Source organism: Myodes glareolus, chromosome 6, assembly GCF_982192425.1.
Source record: "Myodes glareolus chromosome 6, mMyoGla1.1, whole genome shotgun sequence".
NCBI lineage: Eukaryota > Metazoa > Chordata > Mammalia > Rodentia > Cricetidae > Myodes > Myodes glareolus.
Genome location: NC_142031.1, coordinates 86,212,524 through 86,239,474, shown reverse-complemented (window position 1 = coordinate 86,239,474; position 26,951 = coordinate 86,212,524). Strand labels below are relative to the sequence as shown.

At 48.7% G+C, this 26,951-nt stretch overlaps 2 protein-coding genes across 3 annotated transcripts in view; both read right to left on the bottom strand.

The window, feature by feature from the left end:
• Positions 1–3,023: 3,023 nt before the first annotated feature.
• Zfp36l2 (ZFP36 like 2 zinc finger CCCH-type) lies at positions 3,024–7,150 on the bottom strand. The gene is made up of 2 exons (XM_048416167.3): positions 6,819–7,150; positions 3,024–6,324 (listed from the first exon to the last, which is right to left on the bottom strand). Exons 1-2 carry the CDS (start codon positions 6,867–6,869, stop codon positions 4,912–4,914), a joined length of 1,464 nt encoding a protein of 487 aa, XP_048272124.2. The 5' UTR covers positions 6,870–7,150; the 3' UTR covers positions 3,024–4,911.
• Positions 7,151–9,888: 2,738 nt separating this feature from the next.
• The window catches only part of Thada (THADA armadillo repeat containing), a 318,719-nt gene continuing 301,656 nt past the window's right edge, over positions 9,889–26,951 (bottom strand). Inside the window, exons 37-38 of one of the 2 annotated variants that reach the window (XM_087907299.1) lie at positions 12,841–13,010; positions 9,889–11,849 (exon numbers count right to left, since the gene is read on the bottom strand). In XM_087907299.1, the coding sequence (XP_087763425.1) occupies positions 11,469–11,849; positions 12,841–13,010 (551 nt within the window). In that variant the 3' untranslated portion in view covers positions 9,889–11,468. The remainder of the gene's footprint in view (positions 11,850–12,840; positions 13,011–26,951) is intronic. The other variant, XR_015738149.1, reaches the window with a different exon arrangement.

The window sequence follows — 26,951 nt, the reverse complement described above, 5'->3', positions numbered from 1 at the left end:
CAGTAACACACACCCACAGACTCCCACACTCTCAAACCCTACAACCCTAAGTACACAGCATAAACCCAAACCCACACTCAGTCACACACAAATCCACACACCCCTAACTACAAGCAACTGGTAGGTACATCACAAGATACACCCACACTCACCAACACCCACAGACTCAGACTCTGCAAGAGTCAGAATCCCTTGCATCAGCTTTGTGCAGAATCACATACCCACCAGCCCTTTCTGAACCCATTGCACACATCGCAGACACAGAACAACATTCATAACCACCTGTATACCCAGACACCCAGGGCTAACAGACACAAAGCCACCTCCCACTTGGGCACACCTTCACACACCTCCCTTCAGAGATGCCTTGCCAAGCACACCCATGAACGCTCTTTCACTTCCCAGCTCCTTTGGTCATAAGTTAGAAACAAGGTACCTCTGCCTGCCCTGGCGCCATCTTCCCACTCTGCCTCAACTTCCTTTTGCCTTCTTTCCCTCCCTCTCTGGCTTGCTAGTAGCTCAGATTGAAGAACTACACTGTCTTTAATCCCAGCAGAGGAGCAGTGAGTTGGAGGCTAGCCTGGCCTACAGAGTGAGTTCCAGGTCAGCTAGGGTTACATCGAGAAACCTCCCCTGGAAAAACAGCATTAACAACAAAACAAAACAAGACAAAGATGACAACAACAACAACAACAAAAACCCCTGTGACTGTCTAAAGCTCGCTACATCCTCCAGAATAGTAAATACAATGAAATGAGATTACAGCTGGGCGTTGTGGAGCACACCTGTAGTCCTGAATCAGCTGGAGACTGAAGCAGGAGGATCTACAGTTACAAAGACAAACCAACAATCAAACAAAGCTTGACTGGCCTCGGTCCAACAACTGGTCAGCCTGAAAGGGCTGCAGAGACCCAACTTCCGGTTTAAAAAAACTGGGTGCGAGTCACATCCGCCTTCATTTGTCACCGCGAGCGAAGCTGGGGGACAGCAGTTGTGTCTGCAGGTGGTTTTCCTCCCAAGGGCTAATGTTTGCCAGCAAGCTCTCGGTAGACACCCACCGAGGGCTCACCTAAGACCCTCAAGCAGGCTCTCACGGCGAGTACCCTCCCTCAGGAGCAGGCCCGGCAGTCAAGAGCCAGGCCCACCATCTTTCCTGCATCAAGGGCCTTCAGACCTGCTCCCAGTCCTCCACCTCCTCACACAGTCAGTCAGGAGACCAGGCAGCGGGGCCTGTACTTGCACACATCCTCTCCTCAGTTTGTAAGACGGGGCACTAGTTGGACTGTTTCAAAATCACCCCAGTCTCCAGTCAGTTGTAAGGCCTCTTTGAACCACTCGGTTCTGAGCCCACAACTGCCTGGACAGATTCTAATTAGACTCAGCTGGGAGCCTCCATTCTCCCAGCTCCACAGTGCAGCCCATGTAGCCACCCGGTGGTGGCTCATTCCTACTTTGCCCTCACTTGCAAGTTTTACTTTTAGACCCTGGATGTATGAAATAACAAAAACAAACTGTCCTAAGTGTGATGGAGGAGAGGCTATTTGCTGTTTATTCTGGTTGCTGCAGGACAATGACCCAGAGCCTCCTCCATTGATGTGTGGGTGAGAAAAATTCTGAATGACCACCTACCTCCCAAGCATCAAAAACACAAAAAACTTCAGGGCCTAGCAGTTGGGCTTTCAAACAGAGCCGTTTTAAAAAAAATGAATGTGGCTTACCCCAAAGAGAAGTCCAACATTCCAGCTGATCAAAAGTACTTGTCTAGAAAAATAAGTTTGGGAGTGAGTGGGAACAAGGTCTTTGAAATGCAGCCGGGCCTAAACAGCTCCACAGTGGGGCTCTTTCCTCCCCAGTGCACATTCTTTATGGCCAAGAGGCCAAAGAGCTGCAGGAGCTTCACTCAACCCCAGGCCTTCTTGGCCTCCGGCTCCCTCTGCCCCCAAGGCCCAACATCTGGGAGAACTTTGAACTGTTTCCCACTCAGGCAGCAAGAACCAAAAAAAAAAAAAAAAAAAAAAAAAAAATTTGCTCCAGTGAACACCAACTCCATCTTCCTTAACTGGAAACATCTGCCCAGCATGGCGCATCCCTCAGACACCCCCACCACTCCTGCTCAGCTGAGTCGCAGGAGACCCTGGCCAAGGCAGGGGCAGCCAGAGCAGGGCAGGGATTGACTGATAGAGCCCAGCTGTTATCGATAAGAAAGCAACTGTTGCTGGATTCCCTGGCTCCTTCGGAAAAGGTGTCTGAACTGTGTATATGCAGGAGGGGGAGAAAAATCCAATCGTTTTAGGAGTTTAAAAAGTGATTGTTTTAAAATGAACAGGGTAAAAACAAAAACAAAAGCCAGAATCACAAGTGACTTTTGAGAACCCGGCAAATCAAGGCAGCCCTGTTTCCCTTTGGTAGAAGCCTGGCTGACTTTGCTTTCTGGCCTCCTCAATCTTCCTTTTGCATAAATAGCCTGAACATGCTCTTTCCCAGAGGAAGTTGTCTGTGTAAACAAACATCACCCAGATAGAAGTTTAACCCGCTTAATCTTCCGTCCTCCCTCTCTGAACAAGGATGTAACCCAGCTTTCCAAAGTCCAAGCAAAACCCTGGATTCCCAACCTGGTCCAAAATCTCCATGTCCAGCTCCTATCAAGGCTACAGGCCCTGGTCAGGCACTGCGGAGAAAAATCAGACCTTCAGCTGCCAGAGCAGCCATGTGACCCACTGGGTGACTCACAGGCCGGCCACACCCCTTGCGGTCTCCCGCCAGGCCCTGCCACCAGCCAGTCAGCCAACACTGGGATGCATCTTATTACCAGAGGGAACAGCCAACAAATGCCCTTGACAGCCAAATTAGCCTTTCAGCTGAAAGGCTTTGCTATAAAGTAAATACAGGTACAAGTGGATACAGGCTCTGGTGAGATGGGCCAGCTCCTCACATCCTCTCCCTACCCCCCTCCCCAGGGGTCATGGGAAGCCAGGATAGGAGACCTACTACAGTTTAAAGAGAACACTCCTTTTAGGCAGGAATACTTTTTCCCAAAAAATTTTATTGGGGGAAACTACAAAACATTTACAGTACAATGTTTACAGTCACAATCTGTAGTGAACTGATTCCCCAGAATATATTACAAACTCAAGTTGACTCATCTTGTTACATTCAAAAACCTACTTCTGTCAAAGTAGTCCCGAGTCCGCACAGGGTGCTCCACTGTACCTACATACAAACTAAGCGCCTGCTCATTCATCCGCCATCCAGGAAGGCCTAGGAGACGGTCCTACCTTTTTACATTGAAAACTAATAGTACAAGTTTTGGGCTGTCGTGAAACAAGGCATATTCATGTTCTACAGACCATTTCACCCCTAAGATGACCCTAAGATGACCCTCTTCACTTTATTGCTGGATAAAAGAGTGGTAAAAAACACTTTTCCTTTTGTGCAGGTGAACCCATCCGACATTCAAATTCTCTCAAGCACTAAAGAAATACTTATTTGGTTGAGGAAGATTTAAGGCAAGTTCGGGCCCTACGAAGGCACTGAGACCATTTCCCCATTATTGCTACATGTCTTATACTCAATGTCACAGTAGAACTGGTGGAATCTTCGCTGGTTTATAAAGCTGGACTGGCAAAGCATGCCACATGTGAGCCTGCCTCAGACTATGTGGTCATTCTTTCTTTCTCTGTAAAGCTGGATGGGCCACAACCATTATACATTCTAAGAAAAACTCAAAATGTTCTCAAACTACTTCCACAGCATCAAGATAGATAGATTTCTGTAAAGAAATCATGCAATCTTTTGAAATTTACGTAAACACAAGGAAAGAAATTAATGAAATAAATATTACATACAATCTCTTAAATTAAGATTTTCTTACTCATTTACAATAAAATAACCAAGTGAAGTTACAAAAGGCATATATTACTGTGAAAAGAACATACACTCCACATTTTGCCGATTAATAATGGCAATTATAATTTAACATAATAAAAGAATATATATCTATTGCTTTTCATCATACTCGATAAATACAGTATGAACAACACCCTCAATGTATACTTTTCACAAGATAATAAATAAGTTAAATAGTTTTTTTTTCATATTGAGTTGTGGTGCAGTGGTGCGAATCAACTCAAGACAGGTAAAAATGAAGCACTTACTTCCCAACAATTATGAACTGAGCTCTGCTCAAGGCTTCCAGAGAGCAGAGGAAATGGTTCTAAGCGAAACACCCACCAAGTGGTGGCAATGAGACCAGTATCAAACTTTGGAATGCAAGGGTCCCCCCCACCCCCAAACATATATAACTTTGTTAAAAAAACAAAAACAAGAAAAACAACCGCGACAAACGGGGCTGAAGGCTACTCGTTTCAAGGCATGTTCTTGGCATTACACACTGAATCTAGACTCATAGTTGAGGGAGGTGGCAGTCTGCTGGCTCGCACTGGTCTGAGACAAACACTAGGAACCCCTTCCAAGGTAAGAGTCCTCACATCTGGACTGTAACTAAGGCTTTCAAGTGAAAGAAGAGATGGAATGTGGTTTTAGCTGCTGGTGCTGGGCTGATGTTTTGTTTTTTGTAACTAGATTTTCAAACTCAGAATCTGAGACCTAAACAAGTGTTTGGTATCTTTTGTTCTATCGCATCACAACCGTCTGTTGTGAATATTTTGTTCATCCACACAAAAAGTTCGTTGGCTTCTATTTCAACAAGAACGAAACTTTGTAATAATAATAATAATAAAATAAAAAACCAAAACAAGAAAACCGAAAGGGGAGGGAGGGGCAGGACCCCTCCCAGCAGAGTTCGAGTCCAAGTGCTCGGCCCGGACCTGCAAGTCGGGCCTGCGGCAGTGTCACCCCTACCCGGGGCTCCCTGCAGCGCCTCTCCCAACCCCTCGCGGGCGCCCTCTTGCCTCAGTCGTCGGAGATGGAGAGGCGGCTGAAGATGGGCAGGCGGCGGCCGGGGTCCAGGCTGGGGGACTCAGAACCGCTGAGACTGCCGGAGCTCAGCGAGCCGCTCAGGTAGCTGTCGCGGTCCGACAGCGAGTCCGGGGGGCTGGGGGGCGCGTCGAACACGGGCGACTCGGACAGACGGCGCGGCAGCTGGAAACCAAAGGGCGGAGAGGGCGGCGCGGGGGCCGCGGGGGGTTGCGCAGTGGGTGGCAAGAGCCCCGCCAGGCCCTGCTGCTGGCGGTAGTAGGCGGCGGCCGCGGCGGCGAAGCTGTGGGTCTGGATGGCAAGCGGCGTGATGAGGCTGCTCAGCTCCGGGCCGAAGGCGAAGGCGTTGTTGGCACACGAGCTGGCCGAACAGGTGGCGCACGGGGCTCCGGAAGGCAGCAGGTCCTCGGCGTTCCCGGGCCCGTAGAGCAGCGCGGCTGCCGCAGCAGCCGCCGCCGAGGCGCAGCACGTCGGGGCGCCCGAGGGCGTGGATGCCGCCGACGTGGAGGAGCAGGAAGAGGCAGAAGAGGAACAGGATGAGGCCGAGGAGCAGGAGGGCGGCGGCGGAGTACGCGATGTAGGGCTGTCGAGCAGCAGCGGCGACTCCAGACCTCCCGGCGGCTGGTGGTGACCCGAAGGGAAGCCCGAGAAACTGAGGCTGTGATGCAGCTTGGGCCGCGGCTCCCGGGCGAAGCCCAGGTGCAGGGCATCGCGCGCGCCAAACGCTCGCAGGTCCCCAGAGGCGCCCCCCGATGGCGCGGGCCGCCGCTCTTCTGCGTTGTGGATGAAATGGCAGCGCGGGCCGTAGGGGCAGAAGCCGATGGTGTGGAAGGTGCGGCACAGCTCCGTCTTATACTTGGGGTGCCGAGTGAGGCTGCGCAGCTCGTGGAAACCGTGCGCGAACTGGCACTTCTCGCCGTACTTGCACGTGCCGCTCTCCTCGAAGGGGCGGCACAGCTCGGTCTTGTAGCGCGTAGAGTTGATCTGGGAGCCGCTACCCCCCTTCTGCTGCTGCTGTTGCTGCTGCAGGTGCAGGAGGTGCTGGCTGCGATCGCCGTTCTCGCTGAACGAGCGGTCCCGGAATTTGCTCTCCTTGTTGACCAGCGCCGTGCCGCCGCTGCCCCCTGAAGGCTCCTTGAGCTGGCCATAGGAGGCCGGGCCTCCCGCGCCTGCGGGACCGCAGCTGCCGCCGTTAGGGGCGCCTGGGAACTTGGGCGAGCAGCTGCCCGGGCTGGGCGCGGGGTGGGCAAGCGCGTGTAGGTTGCTGGCCGAGTGGCGTCGCAGGAAGCCCGGCGTGAAGCTCGAGCTGTTGGCAGCAGCCACGGGCGTCCCCACCGCCTTCTTGTCCAGCATGTTGTTCAGATTGAGGTTGGTCAGGGATTTCTCCGTCTGCCAAAGGGAGGGGAGTGGGGAAGGGATGAAGATCGAAAGGAAAGAGTTGGGGAGGACTACAGGGTGAACGCCTAGTCCCAACTGCCACCTTCTTTTCTCCTGCCGATTTCAATTCAGCCTCCACCGTTACACTCGCAAAAAGCAGGCCGGCGAGAGTGGAGGACGCCCACTCGGGCCGCGCCGGGTTTGGCCATGTGATCCTGGGCCCGTGGCCACGGGGTGGGCGGCGCAAACACTGTCCGGGAAGTCCCGGGAGCGTGGCCGCAGTCGGCTCGGGAGGAGAGCCGCAGCTCCAGCCGCTACTCCTACCCTCCCAGCTCTCCACGCCCACAGTCACAAGCACACAGGGCTGCTAATGCTAACTCCAGGACTTCCCTCCACCCGAAAAGTCAACTTGGAAGGGTTCTTCCGCTCCAACCGGGCCCGGCAGCCAAGTCTCGAACTCTAAGGGTTCCAGGCAGCCCGCCATCCTTCCCCGCTGTTCGGCTTACCTTGCATAAGAAGTCGATATCGTAGAAAGCGGACAGGAGTGTGGTCGACATTTTTTCTGGGTCCTGTAATGGTCGGAACTGCAAGCGGGAAGGGATGGGAGGAGCCCTCGGTGCGGCGCGGCCCGGCTCGAACCGAGACGAATAACGGGCAGGAGAGAGGCGGGGAGAGACGGAAAGTTTGCTTGCGGGGTCGTAGAGGAGGACGAGGAGGGAGGAGGCCGCGGAGCGGAGTGGGGGGGCAGAGGAGAAGCGAGAGCGCAGCTCGGCGCCCCGGCCCGCCCCCCGCGCGAGCCGACGGCAGCTCGCAGACTGGTGGAACTCCGAGAGCTGCGAGCGCGCGCCCTATATAGAGCCCGGGAGCCGCGCGGCGGCGGGGCAAAGCGCACCGGGGGAGGGGACTGAACGCTGACCCGCCGGGGTCTCCAGGCAACGCCGCCCGCCGGCTTGCGGGCGTCAGGCGCCTTCTCGGCCTCTCATTGGTCGCCGCCAATTTTTCCCCCCCGGGGGGGCAGGGGGCGGAGCTGGCAGCCCGGGCGTCCGGGCGGTGTTGGGAACGCGGCCCCTTTGGGTGCTGCTGGGGTGGCGGTGGCGGGAAGATCCCGCTCGCCTTCGCCTCTGGGTCTATAATGTTGAAAAGCGCGTTCACGTTCTATCTGTGACTACCGGTCCTACCCTGTATGTACCTTTTCCCGCCAGATCCTGCTAGGCCGACTGGGACAGCTTTTTCTTTTCCACCCTTGGTTTTGCACGCGCGCGGGAATTGCAAAATATGACAGTATTGCAATGATGCGTGTTGCCAGACTGATTGGCAAAGGGTGCTTGGGACTGGGGGGTGGGAGGGGAGGACGACACGGACTCGCGGCCTGTCCCGTAGGTGGCAGCTCGAACCCAGCAGCACGTGGAGACACAGTAGGGATGGGGGCGGGAGCGGCCAGCCTGGTGAAGCACTGGCCCATTTCTCCGCCCCTCTCCCCGCCCAGGCTTAGTAAACAGGACTTGAGCGCTGGGGCCTGCGGGCAGGGCCGAGTGTCTCTGGTCGCGCGCTGGCTTTGCTAATCACATCACAAGACCTTGAGCCTGGGCCAAAGGCGCGGAGTGGCGCGGTGTGTCCGGGGCGGGAGAGCCTGCTCGGGGAACTAGAGGGAAGTCGGGGAAGCAGTATGGACGTGGAGGAAGTCACTTCCTTCATTCACCTTTGTCTGCCGGTTGGCCTGGCCTCCCCAGTCCTCTCGGGTGGGGGTGCAGCTGCTGGCTAAGGCTTCCCGCCCTGCACAGCCTTAGCCTGTCGAGTCCTGCAACCTTCTCTCTTGGCCTATGGGAGGCACCGCATCGAATCTAAGCTCTGTGCTGACTGCAGGAGACGGTGGTTGCTGAACCGCCACTCGGGTTTGTGTGTGTGTGTGTGTGTGTGTGTTCGCGCGCGGGCGGGGGGGGCGAAGGAGGGTCCTAGTCTGTTGTTTTTGGTGTAACCCCCATTAGCTTTCAATAGAAAAAATGAGCTTTCCCAAAAGTCGCCCGGCTCTTTCTGAGAGGGGGCAGACACCCCCACCTAGCGCCCAGTGAGGCTAAAGCCATCCACAGCTTTTCTCAGCCGACCGATTTGGAATCAGGTCTTTTTTCTCTACACTGACTCCATACTGGCTGCCAATAGCTGGAGCTGGGCCCGTGATTTCACCCAGCTGGCAGCTCAGGCTGCCCTGGGTGGAAGGCCCAGCAGCTGCCAGGGAAGGACGATTGATCTACACCCTTCCCACGTTGCTCTTCCTGTCTGCTTGCACTCTGTCCAGTATGCACCTGGGCTGTATCAGTTAACCTGGAAGGGAAGGAGGTAGGACCTGTCACTCAACAGGCTCCCGAGTTCAGCGTGCATTTGCTGACCACAGAGGCGCCTGCTGCCCCTGTAGTTACAGCCCAGGGCAAAGCTGGAGGGCTTCAGGGTCAAAAATTAGTGCTGAGTGGGTATAGCTCCTATAAGCCTAGCACCTGGGAGGCTGAGTTGCATTTTAGGCCAGCCTACCACAGCTCAGTGGGAGACCATACCTCAATAAAGGACAAACCAAAAAAAAAAAAAAAAAATGGATCGGAGCTGAGGTTCAGACTCCGTAAGTCACGTGGTCTGGGCAGATCACACGGTCTGTTTGGTACTTGAGTTTTCTTACTTTTAACACGAATATAAAATTCATCCTTTACTCATCCCTCTGTCACTTCTGTCCAGGCACAAAATACCCAAGGTGTCCAAAAGGTAGATAAAGCCCACACCATCTTACACAGTCAAGCAAACTGGCTTTTGACTGTGGCCCGAGCAGAGGGACTGAGGGTCACCCAAATCTTAGGACCCTAGAGCTTGGAGTCAAAAGCAAGTAGTGACTTCAAGAAAGATGGCTGCTTCACTGTTCCCATCCGTGTTGCTTGGTCCCCTAGACAGTTCTGGGTACCTGTGGCCTAAATGGCCCCAAACAGAAACTCTGTGACTAAGGTTTTCCAGGTTCCTCTCAGGAAAGTGTGGAGCAACCATACCCCTAGCTGCAGCTAGAAGGGTTTCAGATACAAACCCGCAGAAGCATCTATTCCTCCTGTCTCTCCCCCCCCCCCCCCCAAGGCTGGTCCTAGCCAGTCAAGATCCAAATCTGGGGCAATTCCCAGCCAGCAGTGGCGAGAACACCCACTGGGTAGACTTGGTAGGATGCACTTGGAGATAAGGTAGCCATGTTCTGGTGCATGCTTTGGTGCAGCGTGCCTGCTAGTGTGAGATAGATTTATTGTTATGTAACTGCTTTTATTTCATTCCAGATGGGTGGGGAGAGGGACGGTTGCTTTCGCCCATGAGCTGGCCTTCGTTGGGCCCTGATCAGAATTAATCTCCCACAGTTATCATTCCCATGACACAAACCACCAGCCCCTCTCACCAAGTAGATCTTAGAGTAAAAAAGTAGGGTAAAGCTGGGCGTGGTAGTGTGTGCCTATAATCTTGGCACTAGGGAGGCAGAGGCAGGAGGGTTAACACAAGTGTGAGGCCAGCTTGGGGTAAATAGCTACCCCCCGGCTCTGAAAAGCAAAACCAAAAACAAACTAGAAAACATTAGGTGTTTAATTTTTCAAGGGTGGGCTAGACTGGTGCCTAACTAGGTAATTACTACAGGATCATACAAACCATACCTGGTGCCGAATGTTTGCAAAACCACCTAGGGGGTTTCTGGTCCTCCTCAGAGATGCTAGAGACACTGCCCTGTCTTTCCTCTTCCTAAAGACAAGTTCTTTACTTTTTTTTTTTTTAAGTGGTACTGGACGGTATTAGTCTCAAGGACCAATTCCATTTGAAATCGCAGCTTTTCTGCAGAAGGAAAGTAAATGCCTCTCTAGTCTTTCCCCATAAACCTAAGTGACCAATCATCTGGGAACATATTTACAGTCCCTACAAGTTTCTAACCATTGCTGGCATGGTCTTGTAGGTAGCTAGGAATGTGCATCAGGCTACAGCACATCCAGTTTGATGGGACCTGTCTGTGGTGAAAGTATGCATTACCAGTGGTAAGCCAGGTCGGCAATGCTATGGCTCAGTGGATAAAGGCTCTTGCTATGCAAGCCTGAACCTGAGTTGGATTTCTGGAACCCATGTAAAGGTGGAAGGAGAGAACTGACTGTCTTCTAACTTCCACAGACATGCATGCTGTGGCATGGGTGCCCGACCATCATGCACAGTGCTGATAATAGTTTAAAATAAGTTTTAAGATAGTAAACTAAAGAACTAGACAAGCAGCATAACGTGTGCAAGGGCGCCACCTGCTGGGTATCTGGGGAAGCCTGTTGGCTGGGCTTGGAACTGAGGAAAAACCCTTATGGTTTCTAGATGGAATCGCTGAAGTGGATTAAATGTGTTTATTAACATCTGAAATAAGAGTCGTTTCATTGCGTCCACCAATCACAGCACAGTAAGCAGTGTAGGCGTCAGACTAATCAAGCCATTGTTCAGGCTTCTCTTTCACCCAAACTCCTTCAAATAGCTGATGGCAACAACCAGATTTCCTAGCACTCACAGACATTTCTGGAAAAGACAGGAGGAACTTGTACCTGTAGATAATAAAACGCAAGTATTTGCCTGGGGTGGATTCTTAGTTCTCCCAGAACCCAACACTTGGGACATATTTTTCCTTTGCTAAAATGGAAGAAAGTTTAGAAATATGGCCAAATAGGCTGTTTGGTAAGCATTCCAGCTCCTATACAGAGCCCAAACCAAAACAGACAAAAGAGCAGTGTGTGTGTGTGTGTGTGTGTGTGTGTGTGTGTGTGTGTGTGTGTCTGTACGTGGGGTGGGGGAACTTGTGTGTGCTAAAACTCATAGTCAGTGTATGGAAAATATACTCTGGCTGGACTGGCAGTTCTTCATGATAGAAAAGGCTAATTCAGGCCTGCAGGTGGCCTGCACCTGGGAACAGAGTAAATACTCAACATAGTAGCCTCACTTCCTAGGGGAGAGCTGCGATAAACGGCTGCCTTGAATGAGTGTAAAGACAAAGCACTCTGGAGGAAGGAGCTTAGGCTCCCAGAAGTGGGGGAGGCACAAAAGGAAAGAGTTTCAATTTCTGTCCAACATGTTTCTTGTAGAGCAGAGCTGGGGAGAGAGTCGGCTCCCTGGCCCCAGCCAGCCATCTCTCAGCATGCTGCTTCTGTTCTTGGGGCCATTAACTGTCTCCGTTCCCTAGGACAGTCTTCGGCTCTGAGAACTTCCTTTCCTTCCAGGAAGGCCAGCAGCCTCAGGACAGCCCAAGTCCTTTCCTCCTGAATGCGCAGCCTCGTGTACTCCACTGTCTTCAAAAATTCAGCCGAGAGTGGAAGTTCTCTGAAGAGCTGAGAGACAAGGTGACGCTGCTCTGATGCTATCATTTGCAGGTGACAAAGCTTCTGGGAGTGAGGGGACGGCCAGCCAGACTGACGAAGGAGATGGAAGAGTTGCCTACATAGGTATTTCACGAAGGTCAGAGTCTCGGCCCAAAAGTTGACTTCCGATTTTTCGAATATGTAGTCATCTTCTCCCTACATCAGATGAAAACCACCCACAGTGAGCCTTATAGGGAATGCTGCCAAGCCCCAGGCACACCACATAAGGCCTTGCTAGATGTGAGAGCTGTGTCTCCTCCAAAGCTGACAGAGGGCCCACTTGAGCCTGTCAACACCGTGCCCACCGCCTGCAGCCCTGAAGGTCACCCTTCTACTTTCATTCTTTGTACTTCTCTACCAGAGAGGAATGTCTCACTCCAGACGTAACATGACCTTTGATAAAGATGTGTAAGTAGCTCCAAGCCAAGATATTTTGGGGAACTAATGGTGAAAAGAGGACCTTGCCAAGGAAGCAGATCTTAGATTTTAAGGGGTACTGAGAAATCAGAGGAGGGCGCAAGGGAAATCTCGGCAGCAGAGCAAAGACATATTGAGAACATGCATGACACCAGTCTTCCAAGAGCAAATTTCCAGGCTTTTCAAGGTCATTTTCTCAAAACCACTTCACTACATCGCCACATTTCCTATAAACAGACTGGGGTTTGAACTCTGTCTGCTCAGGATGCCAAGGTAGTGAGCAGAGTCACATGAGTGGGCACAGATTTCTGTCTCCCAATGCCTGTGTTGCCTCTGCTGGTCTTCAGTTTCCAGATGTGTTCCCTGTCACGTGGGAAGAGGGGTCAAGCACCATGTTTCCTGGAAGGACCCTAATTCTTGGGAAATGCTTAGACTCAGAGCTGTGAGGACCACTGCCCATACTAAAATCAAATGATACGCATTTCTCAGTCTTATTTTCGATATTCAAGGTGTATTTTTTAAAGTGTCCTTCCCCACCATCTGAAAGCTTGTCGTGGAGAGTAAGCCTCAGCGAGTGTGTGCTGTGTGTACCCCCAGGAGATTTCTCCTAGTCAGTCTCTACTCTGCCTTAGCGCGGCCCGACACACTTTTACCATCAGAGACTGTTGGTGCTATATCCAGAGGCCCAGGACACTGCCTGCCTCCAAGCTCCCTGAGTAGCTGGGGTTACCTGATGTGGGCTCTGTACAAGGTCCTGTGGGTCATCATCCTCTCCTAGCAGCCATTCCAGCAGAATGGGCAGTCCTGGTACCAGCTGGTCCCACTGCCGGAGCAAGTCACACAGAACAGCTAAGGCCAAGGCCAGAGCAATGGAGGCATTCACTTGGCAGAAGGCAAATTCTGTAGAGAAAGGAACGAGGCAATCAATGAATGTAGGTCAGGGAGTCTCAGATAAAATCCCTGTCACCACACTGCTCACTGAAGGCCCCTAAGCCTCTCCTGGTCCTTCTCTCTGTACTGCTAGAATGAGTTCTAAGCCTGAATCGCACTGCCCTATCCTATTCTAGAGCAGCCCCAACCACAGGACTAGACTTCTGTCTTAGCCCCACCAGCACAGTGGAAGGAGAGGGAGCTGTCATCTTAGAGTGGCATCACACGCCCCTCACCTGTTTTGCATGGTCCACGCATTAGAGACGGTTCATAGAGATGGTGGCTGTGTGCCAATAAAGTGTTATCTATACATGCTGCCATTCAAATTTCATGTGTAAAAACACAGTCTTTCCCCCTTTCAACTTTCCTCCTCCTCAATACATGGTCCAGTGCTGGGATTCCAAACATGTGCACCATATCTGGTTTGTACTCAAGGATCTCCTTGAACTTCTGATCTTTTCTGCCTTCATCTCCCAAGTATTGGGACCGCAGGTGTGTGCTACTATGTCCATTCAGTGTTACGTGATACTGGGGCTAAGTGCTCTAGCAAGCATTCTACCAACTGAGCTAATCCCCAGCTCTCAACCATTTAGGAACGTAAAACCCTATGCACCTCACAGGCCACCCAGAAAAAGGTGGTGCACTGGGTTTTGGTCCTAATTTTTTGTGCTTTACAAGTTCTCTACCACTAAGCTATGGCCTTAGCCTAGGGTCTTGCTGACATTTGGTTGCCTTTGTATGGATAGTAATTCCCTCTTCTGTCCTCTGACTTTCTGAGGAGGAGATGCTGAAAGAGCAAGTGTAGAAAGAGGAAGTAGGTATCTTGGGGAAACCCTGCTTACTTGACTGTGTAGCCTTAGACATAAATGTGGAGTTGCAAGCAGGTTCGGGGTATTGACAATTCTACCACTAATTCAACTCTTCTCACTCCAACAGCAGGCAGCCTGAACCTCAAGACTTTGTTAACTCAGAGAGTAGGTCTTTGTGGAACCCCCCCCACCACTTAATGATGCATTTCTATTGAACCCTCCTATTTCCCAAATCTACAGTCCCAGCTCCAGCCCAGATGTCCCTGGCCATCTGATACCCAGATGAACCTGCTCAGCACACAGGAAGGAGGTTGAAGTCTGGAATAGAAGGCCGAGTCCCTCAGGGTGTTGAGCCATGGGGGCCACCATGGAAGGTCCACGGCACATGTAGCCCTGTTCAGAGTTTGGTCAGGAGCTATGCTTTTCTTTTCTTTTTCTTTTTTGGTGGTGCCAGGGCCTTGTGAATGTCAGGCAAGTCCTGTGCCTCAGTCCCCCACAGTTTGAGGACTGGGTGTCACTACTTTTGCTTCACAGATAACTCCAAGTGGCTCTCAAGAATGCAGAGTTGTCAACAATTTCATTTCGTATGAAGCAATGGAGAGCAGCAGGCACATCCCAGGAGCATGAGTGTTCTTATGTGAGATAAGCAGTCAGCGGCTGTCCAGTGCAGCTCTCAGATGTTCGCCATACTTCAGCCATGCTGGCCTTCGTACTCTTACTCATTTAAAAAGGCACAGGTGTGAAGCTGTATTATGGAGTCAGCATCAGGCTGGCTGATCCTGAGACCTTCCAGAAAAATTTACCTTCTGCCTGACCTTCCTCTTTTTTTTTTTTTTTTTTTTTTTTTTTTTTTTTTTTTTAATCTTAAGGCAAGGACTGAAAACGCTACAGGAAAGGTAGAAAGTTCTTCCACCAGGCCAGGTGTGCTGGAACACACCTTTAATTCCAGCAGTTTGGAAGCAGAGCTCCACAAGTTCAAGGCCAGCCTGGTCTACCTACATAGCGGTCCAGGTCAGCCAGGGACACACAACATGTCCTAAACAAAATTCGCTTAACAGTAAAATCAGTGCCTGCAGCACAGACGACAGACACATCTGTGGGTGTGACTGGACATGCCACCAGGAAGGCCAGGTTGCCACACTGGTCCCACCTAACAACAAAATGACTTCCCTCTGTGCCATTAATCATCCTTAGGAAGGATGCCAGGATAACAGGCACAAAAAGAATGTGTGGTGTGACTGGACATGTACCTGGGGATTATCACAGCCCTGTGCACTACGGAGAAAGCCAGGAAGGTGGGGTGTTGGGATTAGATGGAGTGGGTCTCCTGCTTCTGGACCAGGTACAGCCTACACATTCCCTGGCTGGCTGACTTACCTGGCCCTAGACTAAACTTGGCCAGATGAGCCCAGATCTCTGCTAGTCAAGCTGCCTCTCAAAGGGAGGCTGGGGAAGAGCCAAGGGGATTTTCCACTTAGCACTCGGCTGGCAAGTCAATCAAGGAAATGAGAAAGCCAGCAGCTAAGCAACAAGTGTGGTCAGCAGACCCAAAGGAGCTTGAAAAAACAGAAACTAAAGACTAATCCAAGAACTCTCCTTTTTGGATTTCAAAACTTAAAACAAAGCTATGGGAATCAAGGCAATGCAGATGAGGGGGGAGGGCAATGCCGAGTGTGCGAGCCTGTGCTACTGCTGGGGACTGAACTCAGAGCTTCATGCATGTTAAGCAATCACCATCAGTGAACTACAGCTCTAGCTTGATAGTGTGTTTCGAACAAAATGACAGACACACGAATTAGTGAAATCCAAGTGCAGAATCAGGGTCTGGGGATGTAGGTCAGCTGATATAGGGCTGCCTACTATGTCGAGTCCTGAGTTTAATCCCTAGCACCTTATAAACCAGGTGCATGTCTGTAATACCAGCACTCTGGAGAAGATGGCAGGAAGATTAGGAATTATGGTGAGTTCAAGGCTAGCTGGTTAACCAAAATGCTGCCAAAAAACAAAACACCCCAAAACAAGAGGGCTTGAGTGACGGCTCAGCGGTTGACACTTGGTACTTTTTCAGAGGACCCGATTTCAGTTCAGTTCCCAGACTCATGTTGGGCAGGACACAACCACCTGTCACTCCAGCTCCAGGGGATCCATCATCCCCTTCTGGCCTCTGAAAGTACCTGCAGGTACACACACACACACACACACACACACACACTTTAAAAACAAAAGACATATTACCAAATCAAACAAAACCAATAAACCCCACAAAGATTACTTCGAAATGACCAGGGTGAATGCAGAGAACAATAAAAAGGCAGGTATGTTTTTAGTCAAGGTATAAAGGAAAACAAAAAAAAGGAAGGACCCCTTCCAGTTTGCTGGTAGGACTGTTGAATGGTGCGGCCCCACTGGAAAACAAACTTTCAGTTCCTCACAGGACTGAGCACAAGACCCTTTCTACTCCTAGGCCTATCCAAGAGAAATTAAGAAAGAGCCTGCATTCCAACAAACATCTGCTGAGCACTCATAATGGCCTTGTTCATAATGCCAGAGAGTAGAAATAAACATCTGCTTCCTGAAGAGCGGGCCGGGTGGGCAGGCCAGCCTGCCATTGAGGCAATGGACAGCAAGGGCAACATACACTCGACGGAACAGTCCAGACCCCAGGAGTCATAGGAGACGGGGATGGGAGAGGTCTAAACCAAGAAGAAACACACTGGTGGCCCTACCCCTGTGAGCTCTTTCGGCCCAAAGGTGGAAAAGTTCTATGTCTGAAGGAACATCATACTACCATTATTTGACATTTAAGAAAATACTTGGTGGGAGGGAACAACTTTTCAAATACTAGAATTTTGATTTTGCTTTCTTTTCCACCTGTTTCCAAAGGAAACACATGGCCTAGGCTCCCAAAGTTCTTGCCGTCTTTACCTCTCCACAGTGTGAGCTGTGCAGGTGAGGATCTGGTACTACAGATATAGAAACAAATTATTTTATCAAGCACCGGCACTGCCCTCTTCTTTTGTTTCTTCTCTTCCTCTTCTTTATCCCTCCTAAGACAAGGTTTCTCTGTGTAATAGCTCTGGCTGTCCTGGAACTCACTCTGTAGACCAGATTGGCCTTGAACTCAGAGATCCCTGCCTCTGTCTCTAGAGTGCTGGGATTAAAGGTGCAAGGTGTGCAGTACCACTGTCCAGTCTTGGTTTTTTGTTTTTTTTTTTTTTAAAGACAGGACCTCATTGCAGACTAGTCTGGCCTCAAACAGACTTCATAGATAAAGACAACCTTGAACTCTTGCCTTTTCTGCCTCTGTCTCTGAAATGTTGGGATTACAGGTCTGTGTTACAATGCCTGGCTCCTTTTATTTTAAAAAAAAGATTATTTAAAAAATGATTTTTAAGGAGATTTATTTTTATTTCATTTATATATATGAGAGAGAGAGAGCGAGCGAGCTAGAGCGAGCACGCGAGTGTCAGGTGCCCTTGTCGGATACCCTGGAGTTGAATTCCAGGCAGTCATTTGAGAGGCCCTGCATGGATACACGGTGCTGGGACCCGGGCTCTAGTCCTCTGGAGCAGCTGCAGGTGCTCTGAACACTGAGTCATCTGCAGATGTTACCTAAATGCTTTAAAGTTGAAATAACAATAATTTAGAAAATACAAATTCACATCAAAGAACTGGGCAAATGCCTTCCCCCCTCAATTTTATTTATTTATTTAATTTTATTTTTTGTTTTTGAGACAAGATTTCACTATGTTGCCTTGAATGACCTGGAATTTGCCATGTTCACCATGCTGGCTTGAACTCACAGTGATCCGATTGCCTCTGCCTCCAGGGTGCCTCTCAATTTAAAAGACAGATGCAGCTGGGCGGGAGAGATGGCTCTTCCAGAGGATTGGAGTTCCGATCCTAGCACCCACATCCAGTGGCTTACAACTGCTTGTAAATTGAGGTTCTAGGGAGCCAATTGTCTTAACTTTTGGCCTCTGCCTCCTGGGGACATCTGTATTCACCAGCACATACCTTTTCCTCCTTCAGGTAATTAAAACAAATCTTTAAAAAAAGAAAGAATACATCTAATTTCAAGCCAAACAAGCACTTCCTAAGAGCCAGAGTTCATGGACACAGGTCACCGCTGCTTCTCGACATGCGCAGCAGAAGTCCAACCACACTAACACAGGGATGGGACTCAAACAAACTCCCACCTTCTGTGAACAGCACACGTTCTCCAAGCCCTTCAGGGAGCTTCTCAGGTCACCCACTGTTATGTGTTTTTTGTGTTGTTCCCCTGCCAGGTTGCTTGGTGCCTGTGCCTGCACTGGGTAACAGGCCTGCCATGTGGCCCTAGTAAGTAGAGGACCCAGACCAACCCAGGCTACTTGTGCCTACACTTGGCCTACTCATGGCAGTCTTCTGGTTCTCCTCCTGGAAACCACCACCTGTAAAACCTGTGCTCACCAGACCTGCTTCTTGGTGGCTTCCTTCTGCTGAGTACCCAAGGGTCCCATGCCTGTAGCTCTGAGGATGGCAGATGCCTTGTGTTATTCCTGGAAGGCAATCTGACTCCAACCTCATGAGCCAAGGACAGCAACGCTTACACCCTGGGAAGCCCTCCCTTGTGGGGTACCAGGGAGATTTGGGCGCCTTTTCTACTGGCTGCCTTTTCCCTAGCCAGAACAAAACTTAGTGGTTCTATATTCCTCACAAGATATCTCTCTCTCTCTCTCTCTCTCTCTCTCTCTCTCTCTTCTCTCTCTCGTTTTTCAATATAGGGTTTCTCTGTTTTACAGCCCTGGCTGTTCTGGAACTCATTCTGTAATCCAGACTGGTCTCAAACTCACAGAGATCTGCCTGCCTCTGCCTCCCGAGTGCTGGTATTTAAAGTATGCGCTACCACTGCCAGGCTCAGCCTAAAATTTTAAGATTAAATGTCACTTATGAATTAAAAAAACCACTCTAGCCCACAGTGTCACTGTCTAGCCCTTGTCCCCTTGACTGTTTTACACACACACACACATGTATGTATGTATGTATGTATATATATGTATATATACATATATATACACACTATAAATAAATGTAAAAAAAAAAGGACTTAGAAACTTTGTTCAAAATGTTAAGTACCTATGATTTCAAAATTTTGGGGAATTACTGCTCTCCATTTGGGACTGAACCCAGAGCCTGTGGATGCTGGCCAAATGGCCCCATCACTAAGCCACATTCTCAGCCCTAGGAATTTTCTATCTTGAAACTGAATTTATGCTCAAGCCCTCTCTTAGCAGCCTCATCTGTTCCATGTCGCCCTTATTCCCCAGCAGCTGCCCTGGAAATACAATTCCCCTCCCAAAGGCCTGGTACCCACCTGCTGACATGACCCTAGACTGCTGGAAATGGGGAACAGAACTTGAAGAAGGCCTGGGAGAGGGAAGAGAAGCAAAAAGGACATAAAAACCTCTCAAGAACAAGGCATGAAAGAAATGTCAGTTCAGAGAGAAGTCAAGTGAGCAGCAAAAAAGTCAAAAGGTACAGGGTGGATACATGTATTGATCTTTAAATTTTCAAAAATTGTGTGTGTGTGTGTGTGTGTGTGTGTGTGTGTGTACATGTGTAGGCCAGAGGACAATCTGCAGGAGTTGGTTTTTTCCTTTCCCCAGGAGTGGGATCTAACTCAAGGTCACTAAGGCTTAGTGCTTGAACTTCCTGCCTCAGCTTCCCGAGTACTCGTAATACAGGTGTATGTTGTCACTCTACTTGAAGTATGGGTTTGTAAGAAGGGTTCCGACTTTGCATCCAGTAAAAGGTTCCCCTTCCCCCATCACTATCTAGAAGAAGCAGGTTGTTTCTGACCTTGCTGTGAATACCATTATCAAAAACCATCAGTACAAAGTTAAACTGACTGTAACAATAGCACACAACAGTCATAATAACCAGAAGTCATTTTGTTAGTGACAATGAAAGCTGCAAATAGGAGTGAGAACCCAGGGCACTGAGACATGGTAGAAATAAACACAAAAAATAAGTCAGACACAGTCTGCAAGTGGGAGTGGACAAGTTTTTCTTGACTACAAATGTTGACATAGATAAGATATTCCCCTATTAAATTTACACACAGAGGAGTTGCTACTCAAGACAAGAAAGAAAACCATGAGACTTGGTCTCACTCACTGCCTGCCCTCTGGAAAACTCATCATGAAGTTATGATGAGAGTCATTTCTTGAAATTACCTAAAAAGTAATCCACGTTGGTATAATTCAGATTAAATTGTTTTTTTCTTTTATTTACAAAGTCACAGTGTCTTCCGGGTCAATGATGAGGTCAAACACACTGATGTTACTCAGGAATGTGTGTAGGCCTGTGAGAGGGAGGAGGTCAGCCGCTGTGTGTCCAGTTATCACTCTGGAAGGGGCAGCCTGGCCTACAGCAGCGCCTTCCTGTCTTGGCATTCAGGGCTGCTGGGCTCTAACAGGTGCTATGCTCTGGGGGCTCTCCAAAGCTCTTTCCCTGCAGTGACATCTTCTCTTCTGTCCTGGTCTCTGTCACAACAACAGAAGCCCTGGGAACCTTTCAGATTTGCCCCACTCTGTCCCACTGGTGCTGCGTCGCTTCATCCTTGCTACTCTTGTTCTAGAAACAATGCTGGATTCTCAGCAGCCTCCTGGTTTCCAGCTCACCCTCCTCGATTCAAAGCAATTCCCTTTTCTGGTGCTGAGAATGACCTGTCAAAGCAGCCCTGACCTAGCTGGGCACGGTGGCCCATGCCTGTAATCTCCACACTTGGGAGGCTGAGGCAGGAGGACCAGGCGTTCAAGGTCAACTAGGACTACGAGACTGTCTCAAAAACAACTGATTAACCTCAAACCTAAACCAAACAAGTCCAAACCATCCCACAAACAAAAGCAGCCCTGCCTGATCAAATTATGCCTTGGTGAGTCTCACTCTGCCTCCTTCCATGGCTCCTCTTGTTAAAGAAGTATGTTCACAGGTCTCTGGGCTGCTGCTCAGCTCCTTCCCTGTCTCAGTCAACCCTTCTCTAGGCACCTCACATCTTCTCAGCAACCAATGTGCAGCCCCCCGCCCCTTACTGTCATCTCATTGGAGCCCTTACTCATCTAAGGAGACTGGAGTACCTCGCCTTTATTCTTTTAGGTTCTTCCCTGAAGTAGCAATCAGGGTTATGTTCTGACTCCTAGTGTTTAGGGGTGCAGAGGGGTACATTCCTGCTGTTTCTTGTCAGAGGTGACTTAGGGAGAATAGCCATGAAAAAAGACCTCAAGTATCTCAAAACAGTTAAAATATATAATTGCCATATGATCTGGAACTTACTCCAAAGTACCTACCCCAAAGAACTGGGCCTTAAACAACAATGTGTACATGGACAATCAAAAAGCACTCTTTACAACAGCTAGAGGGAAGTATCAACTCAATGCCCAGGCATTAACAGATGAATAGAGAAACAAAATATAGCATATCTATATAATGGAATATTACTTGATTCAGCCTACAAAATGAATGTGTCTTATAAACATTATGAATAAAGACAAGTACAAGGGTGTATTATAGGGTTCATTATATGAAGTATCTGGAGAAGGAAGGTTCCCAGAGACAGGAAACAGACTGCTAGCCTTCAGGGGCTGCTTAATAGATGTTTTTTTTCAGGGGAGTGATAAAATGTTCTGGAATTGGATAGTGGTGATGGTTGCATAACACTGCAAATGTATTAAATGTCACACTGAACTGTATACTTTCAAATGGCTAATTTTAGGCTGGCAAGATAGTGGATAAAGATGCTTGACTGATAACCTGAATTTGATCTCCAGATACCACATAAAGGTTGTCTTCTTGTCTCCACATGCAAACTATGGCACGGGCATGCCCCACCCTCAATAACAAAAAATTTTTTTAAGTGTTTAATCAAAGTTATATTTCAGATTTATTTTCTTATGTATTGGATCCTCTGGAACTGGAGTTTTGGATGGTTATGAGTCACTATATGGGTGCTGGTAACTGAACTCAGGGCCTCTGCCAGAATAGCAAGTGCTCTTAATCACTAAGCCATCTCTCCAGCTCCTAAAATGGTTATACTCTGATGTTATATAATTTTCATCTCAATTAAAAATAAATAAATAAATAAATAAATAAATGGAGCATCAGGAAAATGTGGCAGGGAGCATGGCCAAAAATCAGGAGAGCATTCAAGAAAAATGAGAGCTTAAGAAAGTGTCTGTTCTCAGTGAGTTCGAAGCCAGCCCGGTCTACAAAGCAAGTTCCCAGACAGCCAGGACGGTTACACAGAAAACCCTGTCTTTAAAGTCCAAAACAAACAAATAAACAAACAAGCAAACAACTAAAATAAAATACCTGTTCAATGAGAACTGTTCCTTAGGACATAGCTCCTGACCCTAAGAAGGACACAGATACAGGGTTAAAAAGAGTGAGGCTTAGAAACATAGCTCAGTGGTGGGGTGTGCTTAGCAGGCATGACACCCTGGATTCAATCCTTACAACATCCAAAAAGAGAAATGAAAATTGGGTGGGGCAGTGTGGAGGCTAGCCCTCTTCCCTAATGGCCAGGGCCTGGGCGCAGACTAGGACAAGGTCTAGGGCAGGAAGACTAGAGTGTGTGCAAGCCCTGGAAGGTGGTTGGCACAGTCCCTAAGCAAGGCTGCTTCCCTGCCCTCATCCCGGTCGGCAATAAAGCCAGGGCTTTCCCATCTGAAATCCCCTTTGTGGCGAGTCTCAGATGAAGTGCACCCCCAGGACTGGAGCTGGGATAGCAGGGATGGAATCATACAGCTCCAGGAGCAATCTTTTGCATGCTCACTTGTCTGATTTCTATTTCATTGCCCTAGTCTGCTTTATAGTTGGGTCTTTTCACAAAAGCTTTTAAGGAAGACTATTCCTTGACATCGCACAGAAAAAATGCCAAATACAATCACATTACTCAGAGTATCCTTGGAAAAGAAGGCAGCCTTAAAGCTGGCTAGCATCCTGTCTCTTCTCCCTTAGAGCCATTTGCTGCTCTTGATCCCAGTCCTCTCTGTCAGCTCACCTGTCCAGCGGCCCTCGTCTGAACAACACTGAAGAACTGTATGCTCCCCAGAGATGTGGTAGAGTTTCTAGGACATCTAGTTTCTAGGTTTCTAGCCTACAGTGGGAGTGAAGGAAGGGAGCCTTTCTGTTGGTGTTCTTAGGAGTCCATTGTTAAACTGCCTTTCCCCTTCATTCTGCATCCAGAAATGTACCGAGCTTAGGAAAACTGATTTTTCCTTTTTTCTCTTTCTTTCTTTCTTTCTTTCTTTCTTTCTTTCTTTCTTTCTTTCTTTCTTTCTTTTTTTTTTTTTGAGACAGGATTTCTCTGTGTAGCCTTGGTTGTCCTGGAATTGCTCTGTAGACCAAGCTGGTCTTGAACTCACAGAGATCCACCTGACTGTGCCTCCGGAGTGTTGGGATTAAAGGCCTAGGCCGCCACCACCACCCAGCTTGAAATAGTGACTCTTAAAAGCCTATATTAGATGGTTTTGGAAGGCTCAGAGATAGGGCGCTTGCTTAGCATGTGTGAGGTTCTGGTTTTGATCTCCAGGGTGAGGGGAAGTCATTAAGAAAACACTTCTTCTCAGTCAAAATCTGTTCTGGGAACATGTTCGTTTGTTACTTTCTGTGTCTCCCCTTCCTCCTGGCAGAAGCTATTGTACACTGTACTCTAACTCTCCAGTTGGAGCTATACCTTCTTCTCTTGCTTCTGATTCGGATATTCTGGTACTCTCCTTCGGTCACTTCCAGGCAGCACCTGCCTGTCTCTCCCTTTGCAGTCCACCCTAAGCAGTCTATTCTTGTGGACCTGAGCAGCGGACCTGGCCTTCTGCTGTAGGTTAGCCATACTCAGTGCCCTTAACATTCAGAAAGATGTCCCTGCTGGCCTTTTCTTTCATCATCCTTCAACCCCTCAACTACAATTTCTGTGCTCCCAGTAACCACTATTGTATTTGGATTATTTTGGTTTATGATTCCAGAGGCTTTGCGGCCACAATAGTAGGGAAGCATGGCAGCAGGTGGCCAGAACAGGAAGCTGGCTGATCACATTTTGCTGGCATATCAGGAAAAAGAGAGGGAACAGCAGTGGATGAGTCTATGAACTTGTGAAGCCTATCTCCCATGATATACTTGCTTGTTCTAAAAGTTCCATAACCTCCCAAACAGCATCACCAACTGGAATCAAATGTTCAAATGCATGAGGCTATGATGGAGAGATACATATTTAAATTTATACACTTATTCAAACCACCATATTTGGCCCCTTGCCCCCATAGGGTTGAGGCCATCTCATGATACAAAATGATGTTAGTCCAATATCATTTTAAAATGTTCCCAAAGCCTTTAACAGCTTCAACACTGTTTAAAAGTTCAGTCTCTCTCAAGTCTCAAAATAACCTCTTGACTGTAACCACAATAAAACAAAAACACAAATTATGTACTTCCAACATAGAATGGCACAGAATATATATTCCATTCCAAAAGGGAGGAAATTGGCACAGTGAGGAAATACTAGGCCTAAGCAAGACTAAAACCCAGAAGGGCAAACACCAAATCTTGTAGCTTCATGTCTGGTATCTGGACTTTGGTTTTAAAGGGCCTAGATGGCTCTGCCCCTCCACTTTTGCTGCCCAGAACATACATTTTTCTTTGGGATGTTTCCATCTCCACATGCAGCATCTTTGACAGATGCCTCACAGCTCTGGTATCTTCAACATCTTGGCATCTTCACTGCAACCCAGGCTTCACCGTCACAGTTCTATGCAGTGTCCTCTCATGGTCTTGCGGGGACTCTAGCCCTATCACACATTGCTTGGTCTCAGTGGCTCTTGAAACCATAGAGGAAGAACCCACAACTCCCTCATTCTTGTATCTTTCAAGCCTCCAGAGACAGTAGCACATGGACAACACTGCACATGTGATCGCCGGCTTGGGTGAGCCTTTGCCTCCTTGAATCACACTAGCAGCAGCTCTGTGTGCAGTCTTGCTAAACCAGAAAACTCCCGTAGGTTCTCTGCCATAAATTGGAGGCTTAACTGGGTGGGGCCTTGCCCTTGGGGAACCTTCCTTATTGTTTCAGTAGAGTATAGAGGCCTCTTCTTACCTCATCTTAACAACCACAGACTATCAGCACACAATTTCACTATACATTAGCTCCCTAGTGCTCTTTCCTCTGCAAGCTGTATTCTGTACCTTTTTCTGTTCCACTTACCTACTCATTTTAGACCTGCCTAAGAGTAATCAGTAATAACCATGCCACAGACTCAACATTACATCATCCTGAAATTTAATCCATCAAATAAATTAGTCCATCACATTTAAATTTTGTCCAAGCAAGTTCTTAGGACAGAAAGCAACCAGATTCTTTGCCGAATTACCACATGGATGGCCTCCAGTCCAGTTGCTAATAGAGACCTTGTTCCCTTCTGAAACCTCATCAGCTGGACCTCTGCTGTCTGCATCACTTCTTAGCACTTCTACTAGACTGGCCTATTCAGCTCTGGTTACAGCTTTCAACTGCTATTCTAGGCAGATGTTCTAAAGTCTTACACATTCCTCAAAACAAAAAACAAAACAAACAAAAGCCCATCATGGTCAAGTTCTTCACAGCAATAACCCCATTCTCTGGTACCAGCTTCTGTAATGCTTTACTGTTGCTGTGATGCAATATCATGACCACAGCAGCTTAGAGAAGGGAAGAATTGATTTTGGTTTTGCTTTACAGTTACAGAGGGTTAGAGTCCATAATGGCCTCCACAGGCTCATGTATTTTAATACCCGGTCCCCTGTGGTGGTGTTTGGGAGAGATTATAACTTTTTCTGAGAGAAAAAGAGAGAGAGAGAGAGAGAGAGAGAGAGAGAGAGAGAGAGAGAGAGAGAGAGAAGAAGCCTTACTGGAAAGCACATCCCTGGGGGCAGGCTTGCCCCACTTCCAGTTTGCTTTCTCTGTTGTACTCAGCTAGCCTTCTACTCCTATGTTCAGTTTCAGCTCTAATGTATTCCTCTCCTCTGTACAGCCTCTCTCCTCTACCTTCTCTCAGTGACAAAGGTTTGTCCAGCAAACTCAACATGAACCAGGATCCCAGGTTCTACATGATGCAGAAACCGGGGCTTCCTCCACACACTCCTTCCTCCTGGCTTCTCAGAGCCTGGGACTTGCTTTCTCCATCCTCCCAGTTATTCTGGCTTCCTATCCCCATAGGGAAAGATTACAAAGGTTTTCCTTAGTACACTGCTTTGCTTAGAGTGTTGGTAGATTTTTAAAATAAAATATTCTACTACTACTACTGCTACAACTGCTTGGCCCAGAGAGAAATGGAGAAGGAGCAGAGCACGTGGCCTTTCTCCCACTCACTCATAAGCCGGGTACTGAGCAGCGGGAAGTGCCACATTCCTCTCTGAAAACATGTTTGGGTTTAATGTAGGTGCAGTTATTTTATATACACATATAAGTATCCTACCTTTTGTTCAAGGTGCCTATTTGCTCTGCACAGAGACCATTATAAATACAGAAAAGTGTTCATTGTTAAATATGGCATGCTAAATGGTTTTGCTTTCTGGCAAAGCTCCAAACCATAATTATTAGAGGTCTACAGCTGCTGAGAAATTCTTGGGTTACAGGAGGCTTTGATCCCATCCTGCCTTCTTCCCCCAACATGAATGAATTGCTACAGGTGTGGTTGCTGCTCAATGCTGGCACTCTGGAGGTGCGGGTCAGGCCTGAATTTAACTGCAAGGTGACCAAGCACATCTCACTTAGACCTCAACTACCAAGAGAAGGAAGGTTCTGCGTTTCCTCTTTGCCTTGCTAAGACCCTGTAATTAAGAAGATATCCAAGATGAGTCGTAGGGAAGCTGGAATGCTGTGGTCTCTCACCTTCAGAACCCACACACAGTAGGCATCTTTCTCACCTTCAGACCCCCCCCCCCCGACACACACAGTGGGCAGCTTCCAGTGAAGTCTCTGCACTAATGAGCTCTGTAGGGCTTTATTCAGCAGAAGGCCAAGGGCTTCCAATGGGTGAGGTGGTTATTTCATTCCAATCAAAGAGAGAGAACTACTGTCAGATTCTCTAGG